Source organism: Siniperca chuatsi, linkage group LG8, assembly GCF_020085105.1.
Source record: "Siniperca chuatsi isolate FFG_IHB_CAS linkage group LG8, ASM2008510v1, whole genome shotgun sequence".
Taxonomy (NCBI): Eukaryota; Metazoa; Chordata; class Actinopteri; order Centrarchiformes; family Sinipercidae; genus Siniperca; species Siniperca chuatsi.
In genome coordinates, this window is record NC_058049.1 from 8,613,002 (window position 1) to 8,625,978 (window position 12,977).

General features: G+C 38.1%; 1 protein-coding gene across 1 annotated transcript in view; it reads right to left on the reverse strand.

Annotated features, from left to right (window-relative positions):
• Positions 1-4,256: 4,256 nt before the first annotated feature.
• Positions 4,257-12,977, reverse strand: part of fgfrl1a (fibroblast growth factor receptor like 1a) — a 70,036-nt gene continuing 61,315 nt past the window's right edge. The window contains exons 6-8 of the mRNA XM_044205316.1: positions 10,354-10,526; positions 10,068-10,248; positions 4,257-9,124 (exon numbers count right to left, since the gene is read on the reverse strand). Coding sequence (XP_044061251.1) covers positions 8,700-9,124; positions 10,068-10,248; positions 10,354-10,526 — 779 coding nt within the window. The 3' untranslated portion in view covers positions 4,257-8,699. The remainder of the gene's footprint in view (positions 9,125-10,067; positions 10,249-10,353; positions 10,527-12,977) is intronic.

The following is a 12,977-nucleotide window of genomic DNA, read 5'->3' on the forward strand; positions in this document are numbered from 1 at the left end:
ACATCACATTATTTCTGGAATATTCTACTCTATTTAAATAGTTGCCTCTCCAAGTCAAACAACCACTAAACAATTGTAAAAAAAAACAAAACAAAACAAAACCATTTACATTGCTACATGAAACTAGTAATGTTGACTGAAGGTTCATGTAAAAAGAAAAAAACAAAAACAAAAACAAAACAGTGACCTTAACCCAACAAAGGATTCATCCTACATCCCACCAGCTCAGGAATGTCTTTGGAGAAATCACACCCTTCTGCTCAGCCAGAAACACAGTGATACACACTGGAGCACAAAGGCCTGCAAAACCACAAACTCTAAAAGGCTAAATGTTTCATTCACAAAAAGTTTCAGTGAAAATGTACAACACTGCCTACTCTGTTTTTCTTTTGTAAAAAACTCTTTGTGGGAACCTTTTTAAGTATCCCCCTTTGAGTTAAGGCACCTTTCTGCAAAACAAACATTTTTTCTGTGTGAGATGTTCAAATTACAACATAATATCTCTACTGACAGTGGGAGGATAGAGATAAGAATTTCAGTAGATTTGCACTTGTCTACTAAACAAACAAAAGTCCACAGGAACTCTACCAGTGAGAAAAATTCTCATCAGATTACAAAATATGAAGGCTACATGCTTCAACTACAGACAATCTTAATTGTCATGAAAACTCAAAAGAAAGTAAAGTATTTTTCACATACTGTGATAATCACTTTTCACTTAACAGGGTCTGAACAGTTCAAGATTCACTTTCAAGACTGAACAGTTTGAGGATATCTGTCCGCTACATACTAGCATCCTTAAACAGCATATATATTTTTTTATTAATTGCACGGTTTTCCTTTTTGAATCTCATTATACGTTTTTCTCAAATTACTACCAACCCTCCATTACATTATACCATTACATTATGAATAAGAATGGTACACTCAGGACTTTTTATAATCAGGATATAAGAAGCCAAAGTAACAAAGTTTCATGATTCACAAATTAGAAGCTGAGAATTTCAACAGACTTCACTAAACTGTACAAAATATGTCAATGGGCAAAAAGGCAAATCACAGCAAAAGGATTTCATAATCTGCGATTGAGACAGTTTACATAAAAATGGTTTTATATTGAGAAATGAACGAAATTTTCCAATTGAAAGTTGTATAAGTGTTCTTTAAACAACTTGTCTTGTGGTAGAAAATACTTCCTTCAAAGACCAAGAAAACGGTTTATAATTCAGTGACACACCTTGTGAAATTACACACAGCAGACTTTAAAATAATGCAGCTCTTATTGTTGTCCAATCCACAACATTGTTTTCGTTATTGTTATTTGGATGGTCACTTGAGACTTAAAATACCTGCATGCATGTTTTAATAGGACAATCTCGCCTCTTTTGTGTAACAGGATCCTTGGCCTGATACTTTGTGTGTTTATTGTTGTAAAACTTTGACTGTATGTTGACTTCTTGGTCTGACCTCTCCTGGAAAAGCTTATAATTGCAATGAGACTTTCAACTGGTTAAACAAAGGTTCAATAAAAATACACAGTGGATACTTCCGAGTGCTGCACCAGAATCATAACATATCATAACACTAAATTAGATTTTGTTTTTCACAAGAAATTGAAAGTTATTACACTGTTAGATTTTTGGAAATGGAGGTCACTCTTTGATGCCTAAGCAAAAAAGAAAGGAAAATTATAGAACGTCTTAATTTTAACATTAGTTAAATCCAAATGTAAGTAGAAATAGAGACAAATGGGACAGAAGGTATCAGGCCTCTGACGTTTTCTCCTCCCTTCTTGTTCTGCACATTTCTTTCCTCTCTCATTCGACACTTCACTTCGAGTCTTCACTGATCTCCTCTCATCAGTGCAGAGCAGCAGTGAGCTCAACACATCTGTCAGCAGCTCAGCTTTCTGTCATCCTCCTCCTCACTGCTTCTCTTCATCTTTTCCTCCTCTGTCTGTCCTCCCCATCTTCCTCCCCCCAAATCTTCAAGTCAATCAAATTCACAGAAGATAACCAGGAACACAAAAAAAGCAGGAAAAGGCTAATCTCTGAGATAAGAAAAAAACGAGTTGAATGTCAACTATGAAAACAACCTGGGAAAGTCACATATTTGCCTTGTACAGTATATTTTATCAGGCCACTTTCTTCCTGCTCTTATCTCACACTTGTATAATGTAACATGTCTTACATAGCTTTAAATCTTACATATCATACTACGTTTGCTATTTATTTATTACCAGTGAAGCTTACCAGATGCAATGAAATCCAAGGGGGCCAGGATTTGTAAATCCCTGGGTTAGGTCATATAGTCATGAGTAACTGTTGACTTTGCAAACATTTCAAAACCGCAGATTCCTTTTGCTTCTTTGTATATTTTCAGTGTTTCTTTTCTCAAACTTATTTTCCTTTCCCCAGCCCCTCAACCCCTTGCTCAATCTTCAACCTTACAATCCAAAAAGTTATGAAACAGTATATGCGTATTCATTCCTATTTTGGTCAAAACATCCAATACATGAAGGGAAACTATATATGAGTCATGCCCATTTATATGTGATGCCTGATCCAATTTAAATGAAATTTGGGGAAACAAGGAGGGCAAAGCAGTTACAGAGCATGGGTAGATTTTTGGGAAGTTTGGGAGTTCTGAAAAGTGATGTTCAAATATGGAATCTAGAAAACTAATAATGACATTGCCATATAAATAAATGCCTGTTGCAGTAGCTACCCATCATTTACTGATAAATTGCAAGTACTGCACTGACTGAACTTAAAACCATTCATTGAACCTTTATTGCTATCAACACATGGTGTCTGGTAGAAATTTCCCTGGTAAAATCCACTGCCACACAGGAAGTGATGTGCTTTATGTTCCTAGCCACATCAACTTGAAATAAATAGAGGAAGATTTGGGTGTGCAGCTCAAACAGCAATGGATTACTATATGGGCCTATTGGACAAAGGCAGAGGGACCCAAGGGGTCAGGGGCCCCTCTGTATAAAGTGAGCTGCGCTAATGAATATTTTTATGTTAACAATGGATCAAATGACTATGTGTAAAGTGAAAGGGGATACTTGTAGTGATGAACCCACAGAAAATTATCATCTGACTACTTTATTGTTGTGGTTCACTCTCACCACGCTCATTAACCCTTTTTCCAGCAGCAGCAGGCAGCTGTTTACAACAAAAAACTCTGATAAACCCACTGTACGCTACCTGCTTAGCTTCAAATGGCAAGTTAGCAACTAGCCAGTGAACACAGCGGAGCATTTAGCAACCTATGAGTCAGATATTTTCCTCAGGAATTGTTGGAAACCGGAGCTCAAAGGAGATTGAATATTTAACAGAAAAACAACTGCCAATGCTAATGTTGCTTCGTGTCTGCTGGATGTGTAAATAGGCAGCTGTTTGCTAATGCATTAGCCATAATCGACTTCATAAGGTAATAATATGTTAATGTTATATTTACTGCTTGTTCTGCTGCCTCTGACTGGCTAAAAAAATATTAAAACTGCTTTAGCATGTTTTTGGAAAGTCAAACAGCAAAGTCAAAAGTAAGGATCTCCTGGTTGATGGGTGCCCGCGCTGTGACAGCCACAAATGCTAAACAGACCAATTCAAGAGCGTGACATACAGATACTCAACTTCATCAGTGCAAAGTCTAAGGATGTTTCAAGGTCAAGCAGTCTCTAGTTCAATGCAAAAACACCAAGAAATGTTCATAAAAAAACATGTTGCTAAAAACCTGAAGAACATGCAGAACACAATTTTTAGTTGTTTATTATTTTCTTATTCTGTTCCCGTGTCCTGCCCTGTTGCCACTTCTACCCTTTGGCAGTGCCCCAGCCTTTCAACAGTGTTTTCTTTCATCATCTTCTTCTCCTAAATGAGTCAGAGAAATATTGGGCCTTCACACCCTCCATCTGCACGCAGCGCTTTGTCCATCTGTCATCTCTCCAGACAGACACGATGACAGATGAAACGCCGGCTGCAGCTCTCACAATTGAAGGGCTACAACTACTTAGAGAAGGACATTCACTTAAAGACAGTCCCATGGTACAGTGAGGTACTGTGCTGGAATCTCTTCCTGTGATGTGACAGAGAGAGGCAGAAAATTCAAGGAGTGAAAGACTATAAAATATCTGATGATTAATAGATACACAGAGATAAATATTTTGTTCCTACTGTCAAATGCACCATCTCAGGTGCAAGATGCTTGGATTAGATTCAATCTTTAAGAACAAAGACAATAATACATAGATTTCACTTTTTTAATGGCACCAATAAAATGATTACAATGGGAGAAAGCACATTTTTAACCTAAATGACAATAGACTGTACAAGATCGTCGATACAAAGATTATCGATAAAATTTCGTATATTTCGTCAGCACATATAAATACAGTATCTTACAATGACATGAACATGGTATTTGCTACATAGCTTACATTACTACTATAACACAAAATCCACTCATGCAATATAATGCCCAATTATATGAAGAAGGAAAAAAAACCAAAATAAATTAGAAACACACTTTCTTTTTGAATCTTGAGACAATTTAGCATTTACAATGTTTTGTGGGCCAATGTGTTGCTAGAGCTACTGTATGGCCCAAAGCATTCTTACTAAATTATCTAACAGTTACTATAATTTCAACACTAATATCATTCCATGTACATGCTAGTGGTAAGTGCACATATACACAGTCTTTCTATTGGCAGTCCATTAGCTTTGACACAAAAAACTTAAATGGGTTTAATGTGTGAAATAAGGTAACTGAGTTGACGACGGTTTTCACAGAAAAAACATTGCAGTGATTGAGGAAAATTTTACTGTTACTTTTCCGCCCCTCCAACATTGGAAGAAAAACTTTAAAATGAAAGAACACACTCCAGCTGTTCAACAGATGTTTCAAAACAGAAAAGATAGGAGGACAAGAAGAACATGTCAAAGGGAGAGCTCTCCCTTTTGACACTTATGCAATGCTTCAAGTCCTTTTTTCAGTTAAAGCTGTTTTTAAAGAGGAAAATAAATGAACACGTGTCTCCATTTAGAACTGTACCATAAGATTATTTTTTACTGTTCTGATGTACTTAAATTTTAACTTAATTTGAATTTGAACTTTGTAATTTTTGAGGGATTTTAATTGTTATACATGGAAGGAGAAAGGGCACTCTGCTGGAAAGATGAACAAGAAAGACACTATGGTCACAGGCTGTCTCTGTTAGGGATATGAAATGCACATAATTCAGTTAAATAGGACTTTGTACAGGTAGACAGGTGTGGCTCATCTAATCTGAAGGCTGCATGTTTTATAGGCTACACCCTGTTAAAAGTCTTATCATTCAGAAAGTGAAATAATACAAAGGACTTCACAGGTTTGAAACAAAATCTCTAAAAGGGATTGAAAATATACAAAGAAAGACACTGGAGGCCTGACTAGTAGGTTTCAAAGCTCTGTCTGCAGGCCCACTGTTCGTTTCAGGACAAAGATAACATACCAGTGAGTATTATTAAAAATGGATATATATGAATTATCCACATGAAGATATTTGTACATTTTCCTACTTGAGCTCAAAGATTTATGTGCAAAAATACATGCTGAAGCACAACCACATGTGTAACTAAAGTTACCAGGTGATTTCAATATATCACTTCCTGTCGCATGGCTGTTTAAAAACACCCTTGTAAAGTTTTCACTGTATTTTGCCCTGAAGGTCTGCAGAGAGAACGACTGACTTAATGCAAATACAATCAACTACATGCCAAGCCTACAGTTTCTTTCATATTTCACACATACATTTCTGCATTTTTTATTCTTTTTATGTTTAAACTCTGGACAGTCACCCCACTGTTACACTCACACATACACATGGCTGAATGTGTCTTTCAGAGAGTGCTGTAATGTAAAACAGCTGAAATCTAGATCTTATCTTAGCATATCATTTTAAACAGGGTTTATACAGTGGTCAGATTCATGAGCACACCCAGGAACAACAAGATGAACACCTGAGAAAGAGCGAAACGAAGGTTTGTTGGGGCTGGTTTCCGATGAGGTTTGGGTTTAAAATTTAAATGATTTTATCAGGGTGTGGTGTGAGGAAACTTCCCAACACCGACCAGGAGCAGCAAAATCAAAAATGCAATGATACAACGAGAGTAAAAGAACAACTAACAGGCATTCAAATACATGAACAAACCAAGTAAGATGATTCTGAGGCTGTGGTAGTTGCAGTTTTAAAAGTAATGTTTAGATTTTGGATTTCAGTGCTAGTGGAAAAAAAAAAATTATTTTTCTTTTCTTTCATTATGATCATTGGGATTTTGTGCATCTCTGATATTTTACTCCTGATGCGTTGGGTTCATGGGGATTTATAATCCCAAACACAATATCATCACCAAGAAAATATGACCTTAATTTTATACCCACTTCCTCCAACTTGAGCTTACATTTGCTTTGAAAACAGCTTATTCTAGGTCATTATATAGTGTACTAATTGCTTTACTCATAACAGCTGTTGGGGACCTCCTTTACAAATGAAAGGGCCTGAACACTCACACAAGTGTTTCCAGTTAATCTGGCTGATTAGACCTCTGCTCAGGATGAAACCAGGAGGAGCAATGTTGGGAATTGGGAAGTTTACCAAACTCAATGTGTGAATAAGAATGATAAAGCTTTCAGTTGTCCCACCCTCAAACAACAAAACTACATAAGAGTGAGGGAAATATTATTCAATTATTTGCACATGCCCACATAGTCCAGTGAGGTCTAATCAGACAAAAGCAGTGAAAACAACTGTGGAGGTGTGCCATGGGTTTGTGGGGGCATTAACATGAGACCAAATTGTAATCAAATAGCAAGAAAATGCCTAAAACCCACATGTAAATGCATTTAAAACACATTTGTAGATCTCATTTAAAACATCTCTTAAGGTGGTCAATAAAATAAGTGGTAAATCTGCAGATAAAATCCAATATCCCAGACATATTTATAAATGTATCAAGATGTTATTATAATTCATTGCCATTGTACAGGACTAAGAGCAGTTTATGTAGTTTATTGTAGCTAGTCAGTGGGTACTGCTATAGTAATCAACATAACTTTCTGCAGAATATAAAGCTAAAACATTTTGTGATAAAAAAATTATATTTAATTTAGTTTTAAGCTGCATCCCATCATTTTATTATCTTCCATTTTCCTGACAGAAGGCTCCGCAGGTGAGAAGGAAGCCCTTTTTCAAAAACCCTTATTCTTATAGATAAAAACAAGAGACAGCAGATGAATCCCTCTGCTTTGTGTGTGGAGAACAGAGCACATGCAAACCCGGTTCCATTGTACTTGAGGTCATATTGTGAGGTGCTTTAAGGAGAAGAGCTGAGGATTTTAAGTCTCATCCTTAAAGTTAAAGAGTTTAAGATGAAAAAAAGAGAGGAATTTATAAGTCTTCTAAATCTCATAACAGATTAACAAGAATCTGTGACATATCCAATGATCCAACAGTGATCCACAAAATCTGGAAACAATTCTTAGAAGGCACCATTTTACACCGAGGCATTGTTGATCATCCCTTTACGCTATCGGCTAAAGAGGTTGAATGTTTGACATGAGGAGTATTGATACCCTTCATCCCTCTCTTCTACAGTCAACAAGCATCAAACAAAGCTGAAAAGGAGATGAAGCGTAACAGGAAATGCCCCCTGTCTCCAGGAAGTAATGGGGCAGAAACTGTACTTATCAGAGTTGGGACAGCTTCTGCTGCTTATGCAACTGTCGTCTGGAGGAGCTCCTTGGTTGTAGACGAAATCACACTGTAGCTGCTGCTAAAATCAATCTACTATGACAGATCCATGCTGTCTGGACTCAGTAACCCAGTCTGACATCAGCTCTTTTTCACACAGTACCCAGATAGCAGCTGGACATTTATCAGAATGGCTGTCGGCCCGGCAGAAGCAAAAACCAGCAGCCCTCATCCTTACAACCTACAGTGGGAGTTTAACTTGATTTGTGTTTCTTATGGCTCAGTTGGGCTGAGGCCTGAAATATACTCTGAAATTAAGCTATTACATTACACACATGCTATATTGTTCTTTATAGATTACCCAGGATGAAGTAGCATGCTAAATGCCATATAATCTTATTCCACTATATACATGAGTAGCTATAGTTAGAGGCTTGTAGTGAAGGCGAGCTGTATTTCTCTCCTTATTGAGGAGGTTGTGGTTGTGTCCAAAGTACTAAAAGAACAGAAACAGATACATTGTTGGGTTGTTAAGTTAACTTGAAGCTGCAGAGTTCATTGTGGTTTCAAATAAGGAGAGATTTAATCTCTACAGAAAATATTTCATATTTAAAAAAAGCTTGAATAAAACACGTTTTTGGATTTTTCTCTCATAGATTTCACTGGATAGGCCTCCAGATTGGCTAAAAAATAAGGATCTTCTTTCTTTACATTCTTCATTGTGTCTTGAATAAGTCCGTGTTTATACAACAATGTGGCTGCAGCAGAATGAGTAAGAGTGGCGTGATCCCATGTTTCTGTACATGAATTTGCGTGGTCTCTTGCATGTGGCTTTCCTTGTTCTTTGCTCTGTACGTCAGCAGTTAGTATGGACTGTTGTGAATGAGTCTGCATGCACAGGAACATGTTCATGTAAGAGTTGAATGTGAAACACCAAAGCTTGCTGCTAGCTTCACTGCTAACACTGGTAGTGAATGTGCTGGTGCTGGTGCACTTTCCCGTCTACGTGTGAATGTGTGTGTGTGTGTATATCTGTGTAGATCTTCGGGTAGACCTTGGGAGCCAATCCAGTGCCTCCCTGAGCCAGGAGCAACTGCTGATGGGCAATGTAGTCCTCATATGAAAGACAATCTTTATCCCCATTGGCCGGTTGAGGAGGCAGCGCTGGGCAGGCTCGGTCACGATTGGCCACAGGTAGACGCTGGGCAGCAGGAAGAGCAGAGGAGGATGAAGAAGAAGAGGAGCAGGTGCGTTTTGATTGGCAGAACCAGAGGAGGGCGGTGCCTAAGATGAAGGCGATGCCTGCTGGTATTCCAATTATGACAGGCCAAGGGAGGCTCGGGGATGTTGCCATGGGGACAGAGTTGCTTTGGGGTTTCAGTTCTGCAAAGGAGCGACAAATGCGGAAATTAACAAAAGGAAAAACAAAAGAAAATATGACAGAATCGTCTGTCTAGATGTTAAAATAACACACTTGGTTGGTTGGTTTATTTGGTGGGTTGAGCAGCATGCTGCCAGTGATGGCAAAATGCTAGTTAAGTTAACATGCTGTTAGCTGGTTGTTGTAAGCTAGCATGTTGTTAGCTGATGGTGTGAGCTGCTGATATTATAGACAGAGGTCTAGTATGTTCCCTTTTGGTTAGTACACTCGGTACAACACATCAGTATGGGGGATTGCGCCTCAGGGAACATTGGTTATATGCATAACCCCCAGATTTGTTGCTTGCTAAAGTGAGGTAGCTCTGGAAGATTGTTTGGTAGGTTTTTTTAGTGGCTCAGGCGGCATGCTAGTTAGCTAAACATGCTCTTAGCTGGTTGCTGTAAGATAGCATTAGCTGGTGATATTATAGACAGGTGTATAATTTTTTGCTTGCTAAGGTGAATAAGCTGAGGAAGACTGGTGGCTTAGGCAACATGCTAATTAGTTTAACACGGTGTTAGCTGGTTGTTGTAAGCTAGCATGTTGTTAGCTGATGGTGTGAGCTGGTGATATTATAGGCAGCAGTGTATGTTTTGGTATTTGCTAAGGTGATGTAGCTGAGGAAGATTGTTGGGTTTCTTTGGTGGCTCAGGCAGCATGCTAGTTAGCTTAACATGTTGCTGGTTAGCGGATGGTGTTAGCTGGTAATGTTATAGACAGAAATGTATGCTTTGTCAAGCCAGCAGGCCAGCCAATGTAGGTTAGCCTAAGTAGATACAATGTAGATAATAGCAGCCGAGTATCTACTCTTTGATTAGGTCTAGTATTGTAAACCAGAGAGATTACACATGATCATATACAATTCTCTATGTGTGCATGTTAGTTTCTGCTAGTTTCTCCTCTGACCTGGTAGCACCGTCAGGTAGGCACTTCTGAAGCTGTAGCCCATAGTATTGGCTCCCAGGCAGATGTACATGCCGGCATCCTCCTCCTTGGCTCTGGTTATCAGCAGCTTGTTGAGGTAGGATCCGTCAGGACGCGACCAAACCTCCCCTGTAGGCAGGACTACAAAGCGGTGGTCTCCAACCTTTGAATAAGATCACACAAGTACTGATCAATTCAGTCAGATATTAAAAGTTAACCATACTTTATTTACATGTAGAGGTTGTTTTGGCAGTATGTGTGTTTGTACCTCTATGGTGGAGTTAAATTTGTTCTCGTCACCAGGTTCAACTCTTTTAAGCCACTGAATAACCGGCTTGACGTCACTGCGGACTTTACACTGGAAAGACGTGGTTCCTCCATAGTCCACAGTGGTGTTAACAGGGTGAGTACCAGTCAGAATGGGTTTAGAGTTGGTACGCTCTGAAGAAAGAGATGCAAAAGAGACAAACACACAGAAAGATATAAGTATATTTAATATTTAAATATATTTCAGTTGACAAAGTGCGAATAGAAGAAATTGTTTGAATGCTGTATTTTGTAAACTTGTCAAATTCAGCTGTAATCAGAATTAAAATCAGGGGAAAAGCACAGTGAGGAAAGAGTATGTACTCTTTTTATTCAATTTATTTGAACTGAGTGAAACTTATAAAAGAACACAAGAGAATATAATATGGTTTGCAAGTATTACTTGCATAGTATTTGCTGTATTCAGCATCCTCCCTTTCTGCTGAAAATACACAAACAGATCTCTTATCTTCAGCTCCTGCCTTTTCTTTTTCAGTTTATACAGCAGAATAAACACACCTGCCAGAGACATTCAATAGTCTCTTTTTAGTATCTGTTAATGCAATATCACGAGAATGTAACCGAGAAAATGAGTTCGATTTTTTTCCCCCTTGTTTGACATCAGCTGTTTTAAAACCTTTCTTCAGCATAATTTAAAAGGAATCCTGAGTTTTGGCCGTGTTGCAGGATTCATTTGTGAAGTTGGAAAGGACTTTAGTTTTCAAACTTTCACTGACTTTCAGGGAGGCTCACGTGGTGATGTGGAAAAGTTTCGGGTGCATGTTTTACTTTAGAAATAGGTTTAAGACTCTAAGAACACCTTGCAGAGCTAGCTTTGTTTTCTTTGTTGTTTTCAGTGTCTGTACAGTGTTACAGACAGTGCTGCACAGGTTTTATTAAAAGCTCAGGGTGTTATAAATTTAATTATTTAAACTTTAAATGTGTTAATGTAGTCACAGCACATCCCACAGGCATCAGGTAAGCATGGCTACCTACAATGAAATGCAAAGGAACCACACGTGCAAACAACAGTGCCAGAACTCATTCAGCTAACATATGAAAAAGAATTGCAAAAAAAAAAGTTTTATAAAGGACGCTTAGAGCGCTAATCAAGCAGGTGCAAATGCCAACCAGATAAATGATCACCTTTAGGAATTATGTTCCTGATGTACTATATTCAAGAATCTCTATTTATGGATTATGGATATATATTATGTTTTGTGACAGCTTTACAGGTTTTCTGTCCTGGATTCTTTTCTAGTTTTCTTACTAACAACTGTGAATGACTGACAGCTGAGTGAATCTCTACAGATAGAGAAAATGTCACATTTGACATAAGCGAGCAGCGGTTTGATTTACTTCCTTTCTCTCTCTCTGTGTGTGTGTGTGTGTGTGTGTGTGTGTGTGTGTGTGTGTGTGTGTGTGTGCACATGTATAAGTGTGTAAGTGTCTCTCAGGACAGACTACAGCTGTACTTTAATGTACAACAGATGTGGTGAGTAAAGTAAATTGAGGAGCTAGTCTGTGGCTCTCAACAGAGCTATCACATTCAGTAACATACAGTTCAGTGCACACACACACACACAAATTCATCCTCCACCAAACAACTTAACATTAAATCATCCAGCACCAAAACAGCTTTTGCAGCCTTCCAACACAACCTAATACATCACAAAACACTCATTCATCATAACACACATTCTACTCTCAAAGGCAAAATTATACCCTATTTAGACTAAAACTGTAGCTGGATCACCTTCCAAACTGAAAAACCTGTTGAACATTCCTCGCTCGCTTGACTGGTGTTTATTGACAAACCTGGTGGTGATCAATAAATGCCACTGAAGTGAAAGGTGGCTTTTAAAAGTTTTTTTAAACATCTATTCTGGGTGCAACTCATTAGCCAGCACACTGTGCATGTGGGCACTGTAGCTCTACTTTGCAACCAACCACAATATCTAAAAGACTTACATTGAATTCATTAACACAAGCAGCATCAAAATTAAAATTTGGACATTAAAATTTTGGTTGATACTGTCCCTGTGGTTCAAATTTGTTATGTTGTAAGTGTATGTATGTGTTATGTAACATAATCTTATGTACTCTCTAAATGTCAAATTCAACCTGAGAGACCAAGTTTAGCTAAATCTGCCATGAAAAATATTATTTAATGTCATGATTTTTAACTTACTCTTATGACTGTAGGTTAACACATTCAACATACTATATTAAATGGTATAAGAGAAACCTGCTGATGACTGACCATCTTAAAATTATTTTTTGCCTTTATTTGTTTGGAACAGCTGAAGAGAGACAGGAAATGTGAGAAAGAGAGAGAGGATGGCATGCAGCAAAGGGCCGCGGCGGTAAGGACTCAGCCTTGTACAAACGTACATGGTGTGTGCACTCTACCAGGTGAGCTACTGGGGCACCCCCAAGTCTTTTTCTCTTAAAACACGATGGAAATCTGTACTCGGGTCCTTTCCAAACAGAATAAGCAGCAATCTCTTATGAAAGCAAAATACTGATCACTGGCATCAGACTCTTTGCCAGCAAATCATTTAAATAGTTGAAAAGTTAATAATG